The sequence below is a fragment of the Penicilliopsis zonata genome, assembly GCF_001890105.1.
Source record: "Penicilliopsis zonata CBS 506.65 unplaced genomic scaffold ASPZOscaffold_1, whole genome shotgun sequence".
Lineage (NCBI taxonomy): Eukaryota > Fungi > Ascomycota > Eurotiomycetes > Eurotiales > Aspergillaceae > Penicilliopsis > Penicilliopsis zonata.
In genome coordinates, this window is record NW_019208911.1 from 3086085 (window position 1) to 3105069 (window position 18985).

An 18985-nucleotide genomic window follows, 5' to 3' on the forward strand; every position below is an offset into this window, starting at 1 on the left:
TGTAATGCTGTCACTCTGCGAGAACCATGGAGCACGTGGGTTTTGCCAGCCAAAACCCGACTTCATGATCAACTTCTGATCCTACACCACTCATATTTACAGGAGCAGAGCTTGCTAGACGCCATCAACCTGGCCATCAATATTCCACGATCTAGAACTATTATAACACCACGGAAGATGGTAGAAAGTCGTCTCCTCCTCCTCCTCCCAGCAAAAGAAAGGGCGAAATGAGAGTTCGAAGCAATTCGACCAGCAAGCAAAGAAGACATGTCAACGGCTCACAGCACGCATTGAGATTGATGACCAGGTATCGTCAGCCTGTCTTTCAGAGAGGGGAAGGGATCCCACCGAGCTCTAGCAGATGAGACGCTGTTATCTGAGCTGGGAAGCATGAGGGCTGCGGCCATCTCCGTCCTACGGCCCTCTCCGCCAGCCATGATGCTATTATAATAGTATGTTCGTTTCTCTCTCTCCCTTTCTCCCCCTCCGGATATCGGCATCCAGTCTCGTTGACAATTATTTCGGCTTTGTCTCCGAGGAGGATTTAATTACTAATTCAGAATTAGTCAACCAGCTTATCTCCGAGCGACGCGCTAATCCATGTTTCAATGACTGCGCTGAAAAGGAGGAAGAAACAGACTTACACAAAAACGAAGGCCAAGATAGCGAAGTGCGGCTTCCTAGATAACATTATATCGACATGTCGCCAATTGGGCTCGGCGGCGATAGCAAGGAGCAGCCGAGCACGGCTCCCGATCCGGACTATCTCGTCAAATGGGAAGACGGAGAAGCCCAGAATCCGCTGAACTGGTCTATCCAGTACAAAGCGTGGGTGACCTTTCAGCTGGGCATGTTGGCCCTGGCGGGGAGTCTCGGCTCCAGCATCATGACGCCTACCGACAGTATCGTGGCTGAGTATGTTGGGGTGAGTAGTGAGGTTGCTGTGTTGGATGTCAGCATGTACCTGTGAGTCTTTTTCTTCTTGTTTTTTTTTATTTGTCTTAGAAGATCAAATCAATAATAGTCAATTTTAGCATCGGCTTTGTGTGCGGCCCGATCTTCTGGGCCCCGATCTCCGAGATTTGGGGCCGCAGAGTGAGCATCCTCCCCGCCGTCTTCTGCCAGGCACTCTTCGCTATCGGCACTGCGAGAAGCACCAACGCCGTCTCGGTGTACATCACCCGCTTCTTCACGGGCTTCTTCGGCTCTGCCCCGATCAGCAATGTCACAGCCGCCCTCGGGGACATGTGGAGTCGAGAGACACGTGGGATCGCAGTCAGCCTGTACGCCGTGGCCGTGAATGGCGGACCCTCCCTGGGCCCGATTATCGGGGCTGCTGTCGTCCTCAACCCTCATCTCAATTGGCGCTGGACGGGCTATATTCTCGCCATCTGGGTCATGGCCACCTTCGTGTTTACCTTCTTCTGTCTGCCCGAGGTGTACCCGCCGGTGCTGCTGAAGCGGAAAGCCCAGCGCCTGCGGAAAGAGACAGGCGAACAACGGTATTACCACCCGCAGGAGCACATCCAGCTGGATTTCCAATCCATCGTCACCAAGCAGCTGTCACGGCCACTGCGCATGCTCTTCACGGAGCCCATCGTGACGTGCATCGCGTCCTATGCCTCCTTCGTCTACGGCGTCATGTACCTCACCCTCGAGGTGTTTCCAATCGTCTTCGAAGACATCCGAGGCTGGGATCCGCTTGTCGCCTCGCTGCCATTTCTGGGACTCCTCATCGGCGTGATCTCCTCCGTCGGTCTTAATGTCTGGAACCAGTTCCGCTACAACCGCATCGCCGAGGCTGCAAACGGCCGGCCCGTCCCTGAAGCCCGGCTACCCCCGATGGCCTTCGGAGCGCCTCTATTCGTGATCGGCGCCTTCTGGTTCGCCTGGACCGCAAAACCTCCCCATCCATGGATCTTACCCTGTCTGGCTGCCCTCTGCCTGGGTGCCGGGTTTAACTGCATCTTCCAACAGTGCCTCAATTACCTTATCGACATGTACGGCATCTACGCCGCCAGCGCTACCGCTGCCGTCACCTTTCTCCGCAGCATCATGGCCGCGGGGCTTCCCCTGGCGGCTAAGCCTATGATCCGTGCGCTGGATGTCGGTCCCGCCGTCTCGATCATCGGCGGCGTGGCCGTTTGCTTGCTTCCCATTCCGTTCTTGTTTATGAAGTACGGCCAGCGACTGCGTAGGTACTCGAAGCTTACGCCAGAAAACCTTAAATAGATGCAAAGATACATATAACTATAAACATTACGTTCTGTTCGTACTGTCAATATTCATCATAACTTTGAGATATGCTTTCGAAAAGGGGTTTTCACCGGCGCCCCCAGCCAACCATGAGTATCTTGCAGAGCTTAGCTCTGCAAACGAGGCAGATTATATACATTGTGAGGATCATACTCCTCCTTCAACGCAAGGATCTCCTTGACGTGAGTTCCAAAGAACTTGGCGAGCGGAACTGGCTCCGCAAAGTGATACAGAGAAATATACGCGGTGGGCAGGAGGTTACCGGGATCTGTGTCGTGGATCTCCCTGGCCGTCTGCGCCGCCCATTGCTCGGCGGCCTGCCTGTTTTCCTTCGTGACGGCAAAACCCAAAATCTCCAGCATGAAATGAGGCTCTCTCGAGGCAAACACAGAATCCTCCCTCGGCGCCGCAGAGGGACCTCGCAGTGGATGGATTACGAACATCGTTGCCGGGTCAAACGGCATCTGCGCCAAGTTGCGGCCGATTGTCTCTGTGACTTCGGGCGTGATGCGATACAGATTCCCGGAATGGCTGAACCCGTAGCCACTGCTTGCAACGAGGGCCTGGTTCCCTGCTAGCCAGGTCGGGATGTCGACGACCGCGACGGTGTTCATGATCGGGTTTCCCAGCCCGGCGATCTTTTCGCGCCAGCGCTGCCCTTCCTCCACGTCGTCTGAGCTCCATGCAAAAATCACACCGAACACCCTGCCCGTGGGTGCGTTGAGCGCTGCTTGTTGGATCGTCAAGGCGGGCGGTAGTCCGTCGTTCAAGATCTGTCGATATGCAGCATTGAATTCTGTGAATGTCTTCTTGATATCCTGGGATTCAAACAGGATGGATCCTGCAAGAAACTAGAAGAAGTCAGCATTTATAGCTCAACTGAATCTTCCTCCTTCCTTCCTCTTTCCCCTTCTCTTCCCCCCTTACCTGTTTGAGAGGATACACTTTGACAGTGAGATCGACAATGACTCCCAACATCCCTCCAGCACCACGGATCCCCCTCAAAAGCCGAGCATCCGCCTTGACAATCTCGCCCTCCGCATTCACAAGCGTGGCATGCAGGATCTGATCGACTCCGAGACCCCAGTTCCCAGAAAAAGGCCCGTACCCTCCATACATGGCCCAGCCCACGTATCCCACCGAAGGAACCGTCCCCGTAGGCGTGGCGAGTCCCTCCTCCCACAACTTCTTCGCCAGCTCGCCCTGCAGAATCCCTCCTCCAATAGTAACAGACTGCCTGTCTGCAGCGATTGCCACGCCCGCAAGTGCGCGGAGGTCAATCACTAGAGCGCCCTCCACCATCGTCGACCCGACGAGGTTATGGCCGCCTGTGCGGATGGTGGATCGTAGACCTGCCGTTCGCGCGTACCGGATCACCCGGCACACATCGTCTGCAGACTGCGGGTGCACGATTGCCAGCGGGGTTCCGGCGTGGCCGACATTCCATATCTCGCTTATAGAGGGGTACTCTGCTGCTGAGGGGGTGGTGCATTTGATGTCTGGATGGTTGTGTAGAAAGGCCTGTAGGGCGGCGAGTGGTGATGCCATTGCTTTCTTCTTCTTACTTTTTCTTTTTATATATATCTCAACTTGGTGGGAAATAGTCGGATCTTTTCAATGGATAAAGTAGACTCATTTATACCCATGTACTAAGTATCTACTTCGGAGTATTCACGGGGTATATACGAGTAATGCTTACTGATTGACGCGCCAAGATGCATTTTGGACGAAGGAGCCTATCATGATCTGACCGGGATGCGCTATAGTCTCTTTGCTTATTACTAGATAGATCGTCTCACAGGACACTATGACGTATCGCAGACAGTGCATCGGGAGGTATTGGCTTACTGCCAGGTTTGAAGATTCCTCAATATCGCCATTTTGAGGGGAAATTTCTCCGGGTCCACATGAGGGAATCCAAGATTCATCTATTGTTTGCCTAATGGTAGATGAAAAGAATAATGGAGGGGTGAAAGACGTTATCTGTAGAATCGGTGATATGAATACTACTAGTAGTATTAGAAGGATAGTCTGGAATACTCTGAAGATTCCTTCAGACATCCATCTATTCCTCAAGTAGTCTTGATAATATATAATAATTCAAAATGCTGTCTCCTGTGAAGTGTATAAGAACAGTCAAGTAAAGCAGACCATGTTCATGATGGCCATGAAGAAAAGCTCTAGGTAAGTCATTTCAAAAATCCCAAACCATCATAGTGTACAGTATCCAACCTGGACTGGATAACAGATAGAAGAAGAACTTGTCCTGAAAGGAGGTATATGTCTAAGCTCTTTGCTAGAAGCGCAGATAGCACTTTGGCTAGTTAGTAGCGTGGTTATTGCCCAGAACGTATGTGGTGGTTGGCTGAAAACCGAGACAGCCTTGATAGCCATTCATGTTCTTCCGTTTATCGAATCGAATTGACTTTCTTCATAATGATAACCCGCGTGCACGCGGATAATCAAGACTTCTGTGAAATGTTATATCTTCAAGCAAAGCAAAGATGAGAGCTCAAGATGGAGTGATTGTAATAGGAGGCACGGCAGTTGGCGGCCGCACAACTGCATTCTCAGGAGCAGGAGGAGACTCCAAGTTCATACTCATACTGACTGAGACAGATGCCTCTTCGTCAGAAAAAGTATAGAGCTTGGTCTGCTCTTTCTTGCGAAGACGCGAAGTGAACCGCTGGACAGGGTATACTGTCATCTCCAGCGATTTCTGGAACGGCCACAGGATTAAATTGATGCACTTGACAACGCCGTTGAAGACAACGGCAAAATGTCTGTCGGGGACTATTCGCAGCACAACAGCCCAGGGAAGGCAGCAGATGGCGCAGAGAATACAAACCCCCCACTGCAAGCCGGTGAGAGGGGTCACCTGGAACGCGTCACCGCCGACGAAGATGATCATGATCTGGCCACCGACCATGATGGCGTTGATGCTGAGAAACCAGTAGTTTTGAAAGATGCCTTCGAAAATGTTGAGCTTGTTGTCCAGTCGACGGTTGTTGAATCCGTTGAATATCTGCATCCACACAAATGTATTGAACACAATCGTGTCCAGTTCGCGTTGCTGGTGGGCATCACTCAGGTCAAAGCCAAAGAGACGGGCTCCGGCAAAGTAGAGCATAAACGTGATGGCAAGCTGGTAGACGGCCTGTCCCAGGATCATCTTCCACATCGTTATGGTGAATAGGGAAGCATTCTTGGAGACGGGCTTTCGGTCCAGAATCTTCTCCGTGGGTGCGTCGGTTGCCCTGGAAGAACTTAATGTTAGCACTCTATCTGCAAAACAAAAATCGGGGGAGGACGACGTACAAGGCCAGAGCGGCAAATGTGTCCATAATCAAGTTCACCCATAGGAGCTGCACGGCCGTCAACACGCTCTCATTCTCATTACTGGAAAGCGCTGATACAAAAGTCAGGATGACCGCAGTGATGTTCACAGTTACTTGGAACTAATAAGTGTTAGCAAGAGAATCAAAAAAGAAAAAATAAATGAGAAACCAACCTGGAGAAACTTCGAAACTGCATCGTTGACAGCTCTCCCCCAAGCAATTGCAGTGACAATTGACTTGAAGTTATCGTCCAGCAGGATGATAGAGCTCGCCTCTTTGGCCACCTCCGTCCCTGCGATTCCCATGGAGAAGCCAACATCAGCAGCCCGTAAAGCCGGACCATCGTTGGTACCATCACCGGTGACGGCTACAGTTTCACCTATCCGCTTCAGTTTCTCGACGAGAATGCGCTTATCATCCGGGGAGGAGCGTGCCAGAACCTGCAGACGGGGAACAACCTCGTCCATGTCCGCGTCTGAAAGCTGGCGAAAGTGGCAGCCTTCCATGACCAGCCCATCTGGAGTCTTGATACCACAGGACGTGGCAATCGCCGTCGCGGTCGCAATGTTATCGCCCGTGACCATCTTCACCTGGACGCCAGCCGCGCGGCATTTCTGAATTGCAGCGGGGACTTCAGGACGCAAGGGATCCTGGATGCCAACGACGCCAATCCATGTCATGTCGCCAAGGATGTCCTCGAATCGGACCATGCTGGGATCATCCTCTAAGGTCTGTGCGTTTGGTGGAGGCCAGCAAGGGAAATCCCGGTACGCCATTCCGATAGTTCGGAGAGATTGATTGGCGTATGAGCCTATTGCAGCGTGAACTTTCCGTCTCCTCTCGCTCGAGAGCTGTGAAATGTGAACGCCCGTTTTCTCTGTATCAGCAATGATGGCAGAGCAGCTCGCTAGCATCAGTTCAGAGGCTCCCTTGACAAGTAGACGGTACCCCATTGATGGTTCGCGATAGACAATACCCATGCATTTGCGGGACGAGTCAAATGGAATAAACTGGACGGTTTCCGCAGACGCACGCTCAACAGCAACATCCATTCCGAAATAGTCTTTTGCAAGTTGTAACAAGGCGACTTCTGTCTTGCTGCCGAGAAACTGTTTGCATCCATCCTTCTCTTCCTCAAAAGCAGTCGAGTTGAGAGCAATGCTCTTGACAACTAGATCCTTGACGGCCGCGGAACAGTTCTTGAGGAATCCAGAGATGTGCATGGATGCAGGATGGCCTTCCTCGAGCTGATGAAAACTCCCATCAGACCCCCAAGTGCCTGCGACTACCGTCATCTTATTCTGCGTCAAAGTGCCAGTCTTATCCGAGCAGATGACCGTTGCGTTACCCATAGTCTCGCAGGCACGAAGGACTCGGACGAGGTTATTCTCCTTTACCATGCGAGTTGTGGCAAATGCAAGAGCTAGAGTCACAGCCAATGGAAGACCCTCTGGATTTGTTAGTTTCTCGAATGGTGTCCTGCAATAGACTGTTTACTAACCTGGAATAGCAACGACAATAACCGTGACGGCAACAATGAGGATATCTACAAACTCTTGTCCCTTGGCTGCCGGGCTGGCCGAGTTATTCGGCAGGTGAACCAGGAATCGAACCAAGAGAGCAAGGAATAGAACGGTAGCGGCACTAACAATATTAGTCACATCAGATTTTCTTTATGTTGAGAAATCATACCCAGCTCCCAGCCATCCAATCCAGTTTGCCAACTTTCCCAACTTGGCCTGCAAGGGTGTCGGGTCATCCGACTCCTGCAGGGACAAGAGAATTCGACCATAGGTAGAATACGGCCCAACGCTGGTGACGAGATAGGTGCCGACGCCTTCAAGCACCTTGCTGCCGGAGATCAAGAAGGGATCGAGCTTGCTGGTGGCTGTTCCATCCAGGAGACGCTGCCAGACTTCGTGCCCGCTCATCTTCTTCATTTGATCGGATTCCCCAGTGGCAGAAGACTCATCGCACTTCACACCGTGGCCGGATATCAGGACTCCATCGGCTGGAATCGCATCGCCAGGCTCCAGATGGAGGATGTCACCGACGGTGACGTCAAAGATAGAGATCATGCAAGACTTGCCCGAGCGGATCGTCTTGACCGACCTGTCATTGTTCTACTCGATTAGCCTTCCCCATTATATTGCCTTCGTTAGCGAGAAAATAGATAACTTACCCGCTTGTTGAGTTTGGAGAATTGTCTTTCCTTTTGCCAATCATTCGCAGCTGTCACGGTTGTAACAATGAGAATGGCCACACATATCGCAACCCCCTCAATCCAGTCAACTCCTGAGCCGTCGCTGACAGTCTCGTATATCCCCAGAGAAAGCGAAACTATCGCCGCTATTGTTAGTAGTATGATGATTTTATCATTATATGCTTGCCAGAAGAGCTTCAAAAACCCGTTTGTTTTCCGGGCAGGCAGACGGTTCTGGCCGAAGACCCGGATGCGATCCTCGAAAGGCGAACCGGAAGATATGCTTGTGCTATATGTCAGGTTTGCTGGACCTTTGCTCGAGGGTGTCGTTGCTTGGTCGAATGTGACTCTGCCATGAACTTGTTTCTCGTCAACCGATAGCCCCGCCACCATGTTCGTCTGAAGACCCTTCTCCAAGCCTGGCAGGCCGCCCAGAGCCTTGAAAGCTGCAAGGGACTTGGGGTTTAACATTTTATTCAGCTGCCCTGGCGAAAACGCAAACTTATTATCCTCTATCTGGAAGTCCTGTTCATATTGCCGGTCCGGGCTTAGTGCTTCCGAAGGGTGAATGCCATCATATACAGGCAAGTCTGAGCCTGCTCGAGACCTGACCACCGTGTTAACAGATGAGTTGAAAGAGCCTGATCTCGAACGGAGCGTTTCTCCATCGAGAAAAGACTCTGTCGTGAGTCTTGTTGTGCTCGGCTTCAGTGTCGAGGTTCCAGATATTGATTCCGAATGTTCCGGAGGCGACAATACCTAGATAGTCAGCAATCCTGTATCCCTATTTTCAATCCGAAAACACCAGGCAATGGTATCCTTACTTCTTCTTCAGCGAAAGTGAAGGCCATATTCGATGATCTGCTATCACTCTGTTGCGGATTTGGGATAGACATATTTGCAATCAGTATGTTTCTGTCCGAGTTTGTAGAGTATAATATAGTCTTTCCATGGGTAGGATGCTTTTAGCCTGCGAGACAAGACAAATCCCCCCTGCTGTGATCGCGGGGTAGGTCATTGTCTCATCCTAATATGTTTTTTTGTAGGGAGGCTGTGCGAAGGTAGGCATCCACCCACACCCAAGCTTATACCCTTATACCTTGCTCCAATCAGAAAACCTTTTATCAATTAACCTGCCACAGCCTTTTTTCAATCTGACTTATTGCAGGGCTGCATGCAGGATCTGACATGTCCCGCATGAATGGTCAAAGACCGAGTGAAGCGCCCAAGATACGCGCCGATCTAGCCTTCCCCCCCTCTCTCCAACGACGTCTCAGCCTGTCGACTTTCTGTAACGCTCCTCTGACGATTATCAAATAGCCTGTTTTTCAGATGCTGTTACACTCATGATTTCTGCTCCCCCTCAACTCTTTTGCCGCCTGATTAGCGCACGGTGAAAAGTATGCTTGTTGCTGCGCCTCAATCCGAACCATGACAAGAAAGTCTTGGCCATATATCAAACATTTCGCTGCTTGTGGGCTGTTTTCGATTAGCGAGTTCTTCACCGACCAATCTGGGTAACATCTTGCTGGGCTATCAGAGCCGTGATCTTCTTTCCTTGTCACCGGTTAGGGCTATCATCTTGGCCCGTCACCCAATGATAAAATGATGATGACTCGCTAGTAGTAGCAAGGCTGTCGACGTGAAAGACCATAGCTGAGAGGCTCTGCCACATCTGAATCTGCCGTGGAATGCAAACAGGGTGGAGAGAACTACCCAGCTGGAGCTGCCTCACTCTTGAGGTCCAGCCTTGGGGGGGGGGGGAACTTGGAAGACGCGGTTGGTCACGTGACCCAGGCCAGAGAGGTGGCTTCAACCTACCTATCTAGGTAAGGCGTCTGGACCATGTGGCGGTGTGGTCATCTGTGGCGGTGCTAGGCAGATTCCTGGGCAGGTCACATGGCATTTTTCTTAGCAGGTCAGCCGAGGAATGCCAAATTAAGCTTATTTCAGCTCAAGACTTTTATCTGTCTGATGGCGAAGTCAACGTGCAGGTCAGGATTGCCCAGAGCCTAGAGTGGCAAGCGAAATGGCACACCAGGCCCCATTTTATTCTACCTTTTATTTTGCTTCGCCGCAAGGCTGTGAAGATGACGCTGACTCCTATAGGCAATACAATTCTTGAACCGGTTTTTATTGAAACAGACTAAATCACTATAGACAAGATGATCGATCCATTATGACATTATCATGCCCGTTCAAGGGCGACGCTAACGGGAACAATTAAGACACTCGCTCATTCACTGGGGTTTTTCGAGAACAGTCGAAGCTGCTCAGAGGAGAGAGAGGGAAAAAAAGGGGGGAGGGAAAATAAGGAGGAGAGGAAGATCGTGGCGAGGTGGTCAGGGGAATGTTCACGGCCAATAACAGTTAAACTGTACATATGTTCTAGGTCGAACGGGGTCACCTCATGTGAGAAAAAGGTGGGAAAAATAAGACCGGGGGGAATAAGAATACTATCAACATGAAGCCTGACTAGAGAGAAAGGCTAGATGATATATAAATAGAAGGAATGGGAAAGAAAAAAAGGGGGGGGAAGACAATGAAAGGGTGAGATCCGGGGTATCCATGAAAAAATAACAGCAATTCAAAGTACAGGGTAAAAAGAAAAAAAAAAAGGGGGGGGGAGGATGACGAGCAGATGTGACCAGGGACATGGAGCAGTCCAGTGTATTGAATGAAGAGCGGACAGGGGCACAAGGTCTTCGTATTCATGAACCCAAGCCCAAATAGATGGATGAATATCTCAAATATCCAAACTCTCCGTGAAGCGACTGCCTCGACTGCCATCGAGGCTCGGATGACTGCGGCCCAAGCCGTCGGGGCGCCGTGGCATCGGGGGAACAGGGGGAATCAAGGCACTCTGCGGCTGAGGGAAGGCTCGTGCAGGGACTGCTACATCTGGCGAGGCGACATTGACCGAGCTGGCGACGGGGGTACGAGCCGGGGATGGGCGAATGACAATGATAGCATCGTCAGACTCCTGACTCTCGCGAGTGTAGCTGGCGTCCAGGGGAACACCACGCGGGTTGGTCGTCGGAGCAGTAGCATAGGGACCGGTTCGGGACTGGGACGGAGACAGCGGTACAACAATGCTGGGCTCGGTTCCCGTCGGCGAGTCGACTTCCATTCCACCACCGTATCCATCACTGCCTGGCTGAAAGACGGACGGAAGCTTGCGGCCGGAGATCTTTTGGAAGCCCCGTTCACTGGTTTCCGAGCCTAATGTGCTCCCAGTCAAAGTAGTCTGGTTTGATTGCCGCCACCGTTTCATGAATGAAGGCGAAAGCGCTGCTGCGAACAGCGGGTCATTGCTTGAACGCCGTGAAGTCATCTCTGCAGATCGGGGGATTGACCCTTGTCCAGTGACAGACCCTGCAGTACCGTGCTCAGAGGAGAGGGAACCGGCGGCTTGGATAGTCCGCAAAAAGCTTTTGCGGCGATGAACCAGGAATAAAGCTGCAATGAGTAACAAAACAATGCCAGCAACGCCGCCAACAACTCCACCAACTATCTTGGCAGTGCTCTCGGTGTCAGTTGAAGAAGAAGATGAAGAAGAAGAACCCGAGGTGTCTGTGCCGTTGACAGATGACTGCACAGAATTTGTCGCAGATGTCGCGCTTTGTGTCGAAACTGTTGCCGTTGCACCCCATCCGGTACTGCTGGTCCAGCTGGTACCTGTTGAAGTCTCCGATGACTGGAAGTACCAAATAGACTGTGTGGTGGAGGAAGCGGTGTCAGTGAACGCGGGGAAGGTTGTATTTGCACTCGTGGTGGTCGATTCAGAATATGTACTGGAGGTAGAGATACTAGGGATGGTCGTTGAAGCCCCTGAACCGGCAGCAAAGGTCGTGGGAACACTGGTTGTAGAGATAGTCGCCTTGGATGAAGCAAGCGAGGAGCTTCCAGGATTGGTATACGCCGCTGGGACGGCACTCGTCCGCGTTGTAGTGGGGGTCTCGCTCCAGGGCGAGGTGTAGGGTGTTGTTGAAGTAGTGATTGAAGAAGTATTGGAGGTATATGCAGTTGTTGGGGCTGTCGCCGTATCGGACTCTACTGTTATCGCAAGAGAAACGGATAAAGAAGCAGAGACAGACAGATAGGGAGTGGACTCAGTGAGCGTTGCGGTGTCGACGGTGGTCGGTACGCTGACGGTCAGAACATCCTGTGACGAGACATCGGCTTGTCGCTCCCACAAAGGCAGTTGGGGCTCCTCTGCGGGGAGTTTAATCAATGCGACGCCATGCGGGCTACCAAAGATAGGGCTATCTCCGTCAATTCCTCCCAGTTTGTCCTCGTCACCGTGCCCATGAGAGTGCTTCTTTTTTGTCTTGCCAGACTGAAGGTGCCGGATATGGCCATGGCGCGCCATGGCGCCCGAGAAACGGAAGAAAAAGCGATTATAGTCACCCGCCGTCCGTGCGGGGATATAGATAGAAATGTGCAGAGAATGTAGAGATGGCCAGCAATCGAATGAGATGAACCTGCGCGAGACTGGCGCGATTGGATGTCGAAAGGAGAGAATGGACAAGCCCGGGAAAAAGACGACCCAATCGATGCGATGATGAATATCGACGGAGAAAAAGGAGATTCGCCTCTGCCTTGACAGAAAAAAGAGCGAGTCAGGCAGTAGTTATTGTGAGGGGAATGTTTTGAAGGAGTGGACGTCAGCGAGCTGACGAGAATCGATAACGAGTGACCAGGGGGGGGGGGGGGGGGGGGAAGGATAAAAAGAAAAAAAGAATTGATCTAGAAGAGGGTCAGCAATAGCAATCAACAGTTAGAGTATCGTACTCTTCAAGAGTATACCTTGTCAAGAAATCTCCATCCTGCCCATCCTCTTCGCAACGGGTGAGGAGCGGCGAGGTGAGGTCGCGAACGTGAGAACAACCAGGACCAGGTTTGTGGTGGACGCCGTACCTGTTTAGCTGGTTAGTGGACTGATGGGAGGGGGGAACTTGACGGTGGACACACGGGAAAGGATCGCTTCTGCTAATGGCTAGTTACTTTATTATTATTATTGTTGTTAATGTTATTACGGCCTCGCTTGCCAGGGTCCACGGTGGTAGGACCCAGTTCCAGACCTTGTGGCCGTATGTAGTACTCCGTAGGCAGTGGACACAGTGACGACACTTTGAAGAGGGAGAGCGACAGAAATAGAACGGGAGAGAACGGAAATTATTCTGAGTCGAGGAGGAAAGGAGAGAAAGAGTAGATACTAGCAAGTTAAGTAGATGCTCAACTGCCATGCACTCGCTGTCTCCTGGCTCGTGTCCCCTGGAAACGAGATGAGATGAGCAGGAGACGAGCGTCGTGGGAAAGACAGGCAGAGGCAGACGCAAGACCCAAACTTCCACTTGCGACCAGAAGCAGCTCCTTCCCCCTCCGGCCAGTTCGACGTGCCAAGACGCTAGCAAAAGCCAGCTGACGAATCGTCGGCGCCGGTCAGATGCCAAGCTGCTATTTCGGGGCCCGGCCCAGCTTCGATGGAGATGCGCTAGGCTCGAGGAGGTCTAGTCAGGAACACTAGACAGACCGTTTAGTGTTGGGACACGCAGGCGCTAGTCCCAAAGGGGGCTTTTGTTTAATTACTGTGCCGTCTAGGAAAATGAGAGGCTGCAAGGAACGGAGGCCAGGATTTGGTAATAATTAATGCACTCTGTAACCAGCCATTAACCTACTTTAATTACTATCTAGTTATACTCTGTAGTGAGAGCTTAGATTCTAATTAGTCCTTGCTGATCATGTTGCAATTTCAACTGCAGAGCAATAGTAGTAGGGTCCTAGGTACTTATGAACTAGTAATTGGTAGATAGGAGAAAATCAATAGTATCAGTATCATCAGTACTATGGCTACCTAGGTACTAGGTAGTTTCTAACTAAGTACCTAGTACTAAGTCACTAAGTGCTATACTGACTAGGGTATCAATACGAGGTACTACATGGTTAACCATATGTACTCCGTCGAATGTTCAATGTACTACTATGGTCATGAGATTTTATCTTACTAAGCTTTGCAAAAGCTTTCCTATCGAATAACAAGCCAGTATTATTAACCTTTACCAAGATGCTTCATTAAGACTCTAAAAATGTCTACTCCAGTATTTCAGACAGCGACATCCATACAACTTCAATATGAGCTTATTACTGATTTTAGCATTCAACCAAATACAATTGCATCAGCTCTCCATATATAAATGTCTCTAGCTAGATAAGTGAAAACTGCTATTAAGATAGGCTATAAAATATTATCTACCCTAACAGTACTCAATATAATAATGTTAGGAACATACAGAGCAACTATAGGTAATCTGAAATACCTAAACACTATAGGTGCCAGGTACCTAGATTGGAAACCTAACCTACTAGGTACCTACCTACTACCTAAGGTAGGTAAAGTACCTGGGTATTAAGTCACAAGGGTCATGATATCAGGCAGTTCTTATGCTTATAATATCAAAGTAGTGACATTAATCAGTCTACTTGAAGATATAAACTGGCAGTGTCAATATATACTATCAATATAAACATGACAGATAAGTGGCACTACATACTATTTAGACAGTACTTATACTTCCATAATCGACCATCTTATACAGGTAATCACTACCTACTAATATACCATCTCCATCTATAGCATGGATCAAAGTAGAACCTACCTATTCATGACAGCTGTCAAACAGCCACGCTGATCTTACCCCTTGCATCCTATGGAATGCTTAACAACATCAGAGAGAGAAAAAGTATTACTGAACTACATCGGTAGTACACCGCATGGAACAAACTGAGCATTCTAGTATTTACACTGGGCTGTGTTCTGTCTTCCGGAAACCTTAAAAGAACTACCGCAACCGCAGCCACGACTAAGGATGGGTATTATGAAGAGCTCAGAATGTCTCAAGGTCATCGGCACCAGCTCCAGCCTCGGCCTCGGCCTCGGCATCGGGGATTTCAAAACCCTCCTAGAGAATATGTTAAATAAGAAGAGAAAGGGAGAGAGAGGGAGAAACGTACCTCCGTCGAGTACAGAATTCCTTGGATATGCTTGATATAACTATCCTCATGGGACTCGAGCTCGGGATCGGCCTCAATAGCGCTCTGAAGCAGCAGCTCAATGTCCCGCAGTTTGGAAAAGTAAAAGTCGCGCTCCTTCTCCAGGCCGGCAATGGCCTCCTTTTGCTCGGCGATCTGGTTCTGCAGGGCCAGCACGTTGGAAGGGGTGGCTTCGCCTGCCCGGTGCGCAGAGGGGCCGCGGGGGCCACGCGCGCTGCCGGGAACAACCGTCGGGGTGGTGCCTCGTCGTGTCGCCGACGCGGAGCTGGCACCCGAGCGCGATCCAGAGGCCGGGGGGGCGCCCGACGCCTTGCGCCGCGCGACCGCATCGTACTCGCCGCCGGGGTAATGCTGGTCCCAGTACCGCTTGGTCCACTGCAGGAACTCGAGGTTGTCCTGCATCTTGCATTTCGTGAGCATTTCGACGGGCACGGGCTTGTCAACCTGGTGGCGGGAAAAGATGTCTGCTATGTCAGAACCGGTTCTGCTCCTTTCATATCCACCCTAGTTATTCTTCCCCCCCCCCCTCGCGCGCACGTACTTTGTAGAATCTTGAAGTTTTGGAGGTAAGCGTACTCGGTGTTGACGTTAAACTTGACACGCGCCATGGGGACGTCCACTAATCGAGTTAGTATCGTAGAAAAAGACAAGAGATACACATATATATTTTCCAAAAGAAGAGAGACAGAGAGAGGAATAAGGCTCACTGTATATCGAATCAAAGATCTGACACAACGCAGCACTACATCATCATTAAACCGAATCCAAATCTTTCTTGTTGCGGAACGACAGCGCGACGTACCCAGTGCCGCACTGCTCGATCTTAGTGAGATTCAGCTGCAGCAGGTTGTTCAGCCATGCCAGCAGCTCTTGTCTGGGATCATCAGTATATACACCTCATCTAATATGCTTTCAAGGTATAGTAGCTAGGGGCCAGCAGAGGAGAGGCATAGCATACCTGGATTCACCCATGGTGGGGTAGTGATAAATTCGAACGCTGGAACGAAAGGAGAGAGAGCAAAAAAGAAGAAAGACTAGAAGCAGGAAGACTGCAGATCGGGGAGAAGCCTCAAAGACGAGTAGACAAGTCAGACGACCTCCTCAGACGGTTTGTCTGGAGTGTGTTCGAGATGGGAATCGAACAGGCACAGATTCAGTTTGTTTGTTGCGTTGCCAAAACCCACGGGTCGTTGGCGCTAGTGTGGGCCAATCAGGGGATTGATGGCCTGAGGCAGAATATCAGGCACAGATGTTCCTGCCTAAGGCACGAACGGAAGGAGAAAACTCGAGTACCAAAGAAGAAGATAATAATATGCTCAGGCAAGTACCTAGGCAAGACCTTGATTGATCTAACTAATTAGATGTCTATCGCTAATGTACTCTATCATGCAATCGTAATAGCCAATAAATAACAAAAGAAGCCAGGCAAACAAAGCTACCACTCCTCCAAAAGTTCGATTCCATCCAGGCCGTAGCCGAAATCCATGATGACGGCACGCGAGTCCTGGCTGGTGGCGACGATACGGCGGTAGTCGGACTTGACCGAGAGCATCCAAGAGGTAGTCCATCCTGGGAGATTGATGGAGAGGGCACCGGTGTTGACGTCGAAGACCTTGACGCTCATGTCGTAACTTCCGCTGACGATGCGGCCGTTGAGGCTGTCAAGGTGCAGCGAGCGGACGAGCCCTTCGTGGCCCTCGAGCTCCTGGACGAGATCGCCCGTGTTGGCGTCGAACTGGTAGATGACCTTGTCGTTGCCACCGGTGAGGATGGTGCGGGCATCTTCGCTGAACTCGATGCATGCCAGGCCGCGGTCCTTGCTGGGGAATTCCTTAACGCACGTTCCCGAGGTGATGTTCCACAGCTTAGCCACCCCGTCACCGCTCGCCGACACGATCAGGTCCCCGCGCAGCTGCACCGCGTTGACAGGGCCCTCGTGGCCAAGCAGCTTCTTGACCAAAGCCCCCGTCTGTCGGTCCCACACACAGATCGTGCTGTCCTTGGAGCACGAGACGATGTACCGGTCGTCGAAGCACACGTCCAACACCCCAGCCCGGTGACCTTGCAGTCGCCGGATGGGCCGGTAGTCGTTGCGCACGTCGTACACGATGCAGGTATAGTCCGAGGACCCTGTTACCAGGATCTCGTCGTCGAACTGCAGGCACAGGATCGATGCGCTGTGGTAGTTCTCTGCGCCAGGCAGCTCAAACGGCTCCGCCTCATCCGGAGCGGACGAGGGCGGGGAGATGGTGAGAAAGGGAGCCTTGCCGGTCGACTGCTGCGCCGGGTTGTTCATGGGACCAGCGCTAGACGAGTTGCCGGGCGAGGGTCCAATAATCTTGCGGCAGGCCCAGGGGTAGTGAGCATCCCAGACACGGATGGTTCGGTCGCGGGAACCCGTGATAATTTTGTCCCTGAATCTGTTAGCCAGCGAGAACTTTTTTTCATTTATGTGTCTTTCAGGCAGAACATACTCATCAAACTGTGCACAATAGACACTATCTTGGTGTCCATTTAAATAGATGGCGGCCGCCTTGCCTTCTTTCCACCGATATTCAAGGGCCCGGCGCACGAGGAACATCTTCTTCCAGTCCTGGTTGGGCATTGTCTTTCCCAGGCCTGATGACTGCTTCTTCTTGGTAGCAGTGGCGCTGGCCCGGTGACGGCCATGAGCCTGGCGGAACACATGTCGCCAGACGTGATGCGACGAGGCTTGGTCGCGCCAGGCGGATGAGACCAGCTCGGCACGCATCAAAGAGTCGGGGTCAAGATACGCCAGGACCTGTGCCATGACCTCGGACGGTAAGTACGCCACGGGGTCTAAAGAGTTAGCAGGAGAAACGAGAGAGAGAGAGAGAGAGAGAACTGACCACATCGGGACATGGATGGAAGACCAGATAATTCCGACCTATCACGCAAATCGATTCCGATCCCCGACTCCGAGTCGAGCGCGACTCTCTGTTCGGCGACCTTGGCTGCATGGCGCTCAGCGCGAGCCAGCTCGTTCTGGGCGGCGGCGGCGGCTCGAGCCGCGGCTCCGGCGGAAAGAGAGTTGGGAAGAATGGGAGGCTGTTCCAGCCCGCGTCCGGGGATAGGTGCGGTGATCAACGTGGTGGGCGCATAGAAGCTGTGCAGGGCGGACACACTGTTGAGCGAGGGGCGTCGGTTGATACTGGGCTCACGGCACCAGGGGGAGTGCGAGTCCCCGCCATTGCCAGACACATTCCGTCTGTGACCGGTTGTTCCCTCCTCATGCGCGGCATGCTTGGACGACGACTTGTGACGGATCGAGACGGACAGACGGCGGCCCAGCGCCCGCAGGCCGCCGACCGGGTGACGCAGGTGCGAGAAGCTCTTGGCCGCCCCCCGTCGTCGGGGCGGCGGCGGCACAGTGTGGTCTTTCTCTTCTAAAACGCATTCTTTGTTGAAGACTTCCACCAAGGTTTGTTCTTGTTCATCGCAGAGACTGGCATCCACATCCAGGTTCAGACCACAGCTCGAGCCTTGATGGTGGCTCCAGGGGATGGAGGGGGCGGTCGGGGGGTTGGTCGCCGTGCGAGGCCGTTGTCTGCGAAGGGTGGTCTGGGGGGTCATGGCGAAAGGCGGCACCAAAAGAAAAATAAGTAATGACGACGTCTAGCCCAAGAGATTCTTTCTCATCTAATAATGACTGGCAAGGTCGGGGGTATTCGAGTGAGGAGTACGGAGTAATGGGAGGAGACAATAAGGCGGATCTCTGTCTGTACGAAGCAGCAAGGGGTATTATTGGAAAGCCAGAAAAAAAAAAGCAGAAAACGAATAGAATTGACGAAAACTCCAATAGATATAAAAGAAAGATATATAGCCAGACCACGCACACACAAAAAAGAAAAAGAACAGACTCCAGAGTATCCAAATGAAAGAGAAGAGAGAGTTGGGTATAAAAGGCAGCGCAGAGACCGACCGTTCCTATTTTTTTTTCCCCTTCCTTCTGTGTGGTTGGTGCAAACACACCCAATGCGGCCACAACTCAGGGGTGGGTGGCAACAGCGAAAAAAAAAAGAAAATTCTTAGCCTTCCATGGAAGAAAAAGAAAGAAAAAACTTTGATATGTCAGGATGATCCGTTTATCCAGAGATATCGGCTGAAATTTGCT

At 51.5% G+C, this 18985-nt stretch overlaps 8 protein-coding genes across 8 annotated transcripts; 1 reads left to right on the forward strand and 7 right to left on the reverse strand.

The window, feature by feature from the left end:
* Window positions 1-700: 700 nt before the first annotated feature.
* Window positions 701-2232, forward strand: ASPZODRAFT_138735 (hypothetical protein; the record flags this gene model as incomplete). Its single annotated transcript, XM_022724483.1, has 2 exons — window positions 701-966; window positions 1035-2232. The coding sequence occupies 2 exons, from the start codon at window positions 701-703 to the stop codon at window positions 2230-2232; spliced, it is 1464 nt and encodes a 487-aa protein (XP_022586168.1).
* A 35-nt stretch (window positions 2233-2267) lies between these two features.
* ASPZODRAFT_127775 (hypothetical protein) lies at window positions 2268-3887 on the reverse strand. Its single transcript, XM_022721840.1, has 2 exons — window positions 3184-3887; window positions 2268-3107 (listed from the first exon to the last, which is right to left on the reverse strand). Exons 1-2 carry the CDS (start codon window positions 3802-3804, stop codon window positions 2364-2366), a joined length of 1365 nt encoding a protein of 454 aa, XP_022586169.1. The 5' UTR covers window positions 3805-3887; the 3' UTR covers window positions 2268-2363.
* Window positions 3675-4542, reverse strand: ASPZODRAFT_445334 (hypothetical protein). Its single transcript, XM_022728354.1, has 3 exons — window positions 3956-4542; window positions 3805-3887; window positions 3675-3753 (listed from the first exon to the last, which is right to left on the reverse strand). Exons 1-2 carry the CDS (start codon window positions 4315-4317, stop codon window positions 3842-3844), a joined length of 408 nt encoding a protein of 135 aa, XP_022586170.1. The 5' UTR covers window positions 4318-4542; the 3' UTR covers window positions 3675-3753; window positions 3805-3841.
* A 226-nt stretch (window positions 4543-4768) lies between these two features.
* On the reverse strand, window positions 4769-8648 carry ASPZODRAFT_12474 (hypothetical protein; the record flags this gene model as incomplete). The annotated part of the gene is made up of 7 exons (XM_022721402.1): window positions 4769-5513; window positions 5575-5714; window positions 5768-7044; window positions 7096-7238; window positions 7287-7717; window positions 7777-8556; window positions 8622-8648. The coding sequence occupies 7 exons, from the start codon at window positions 8646-8648 to the stop codon at window positions 4769-4771; spliced, it is 3543 nt and encodes a 1180-aa protein (XP_022586171.1).
* A 1895-nt stretch (window positions 8649-10543) lies between these two features.
* Window positions 10544-12169, reverse strand: ASPZODRAFT_138738 (hypothetical protein; the record flags this gene model as incomplete). Its single annotated transcript, XM_022724484.1, has 1 exon — window positions 10544-12169. The coding sequence occupies one exon, from the start codon at window positions 12167-12169 to the stop codon at window positions 10544-10546; it is 1626 nt and encodes a 541-aa protein (XP_022586172.1).
* Window positions 12170-12316: 147 nt separating this feature from the next.
* On the reverse strand, window positions 12317-13281 carry ASPZODRAFT_445052 (hypothetical protein). Its single transcript, XM_022728353.1, has 3 exons — window positions 12805-13281; window positions 12607-12717; window positions 12317-12546 (listed from the first exon to the last, which is right to left on the reverse strand). The coding sequence occupies exons 1-3, from the start codon at window positions 13044-13046 to the stop codon at window positions 12465-12467; spliced, it is 435 nt and encodes a 144-aa protein (XP_022586173.1). The 5' UTR covers window positions 13047-13281; the 3' UTR covers window positions 12317-12464.
* A 1286-nt stretch (window positions 13282-14567) lies between these two features.
* ASPZODRAFT_127778 (hypothetical protein) lies at window positions 14568-15714 on the reverse strand. Its single transcript, XM_022721841.1, has 5 exons — window positions 15653-15714; window positions 15558-15592; window positions 15392-15469; window positions 14812-15314; window positions 14568-14759 (listed from the first exon to the last, which is right to left on the reverse strand). Coding segments are annotated over exons 2-5 (657 nt in total). The 5' UTR covers window positions 15559-15592; window positions 15653-15714; the 3' UTR covers window positions 14568-14684.
* A 571-nt stretch (window positions 15715-16285) lies between these two features.
* ASPZODRAFT_56065 (hypothetical protein) lies at window positions 16286-18444 on the reverse strand (the record flags this gene model as incomplete). Its single annotated transcript, XM_022728584.1, has 3 exons — window positions 16286-17264; window positions 17325-17715; window positions 17745-18444. 3 exons carry the CDS (start codon window positions 18442-18444, stop codon window positions 16286-16288), a joined length of 2070 nt encoding a protein of 689 aa, XP_022586175.1.
* Between the last annotated feature and the right edge of the window lie 541 nt (window positions 18445-18985).

What these genes read in the sequence shown, in the direction of transcription:
- ASPZODRAFT_127775 (XM_022721840.1), bottom strand. Translation starts at nt 3,804, where the DNA reads ATGGCATCACCACTCGCCGCCCTACAGGCCTTTCTACACAACCATCCA. An exon ending in AAGTGTATCCTCTCAAACAG is followed by an intron (nt 3,108 to 3,183) that starts GTAAGGGGGGAA and finishes GACTTCTTCTAG; the next exon opens with TTTCTTGCAGGATCCATCCT.
- ASPZODRAFT_127778 (XM_022721841.1), bottom strand. An exon ending in AAACTTCAAGATTCTACAAA is followed by an intron (nt 15,315 to 15,391) that starts GTACGTGCGCGC and finishes CTGACATAGCAG; the next exon opens with ACATCTTTTCCCGCCACCAG. An exon ending in GAATTCTGTACTCGACGGAG is followed by an intron (nt 14,760 to 14,811) that starts GTACGTTTCTCC and finishes CATATTCTCTAG; the next exon opens with GAGGGTTTTGAAATCCCCGA.
- ASPZODRAFT_445052 (XM_022728353.1), bottom strand. Translation starts at nt 13,046, where the DNA reads ATGGCAGTTGAGCATCTACTTAACTTGCTAGTATCTACTCTTTCTCTC. An exon ending in ACAACAATAATAATAATAAA is followed by an intron (nt 12,718 to 12,804) that starts GTAACTAGCCAT and finishes CCAGCTAAACAG; the next exon opens with GTACGGCGTCCACCACAAAC. An exon ending in GATGGAGATTTCTTGACAAG is followed by an intron (nt 12,547 to 12,606) that starts GTATACTCTTGA and finishes ACCCTCTTCTAG; the next exon opens with ATCAATTCTTTTTTTCTTTT.
- ASPZODRAFT_445334 (XM_022728354.1), bottom strand. Translation starts at nt 4,317, where the DNA reads ATGTCTGAAGGAATCTTCAGAGTATTCCAGACTATCCTTCTAATACTA. An exon ending in GCATCTTGGCGCGTCAATCA is followed by an intron (nt 3,888 to 3,955) that starts GTAAGCATTACT and finishes GGTATAAATGAG; the next exon opens with TCTACTTTATCCATTGAAAA.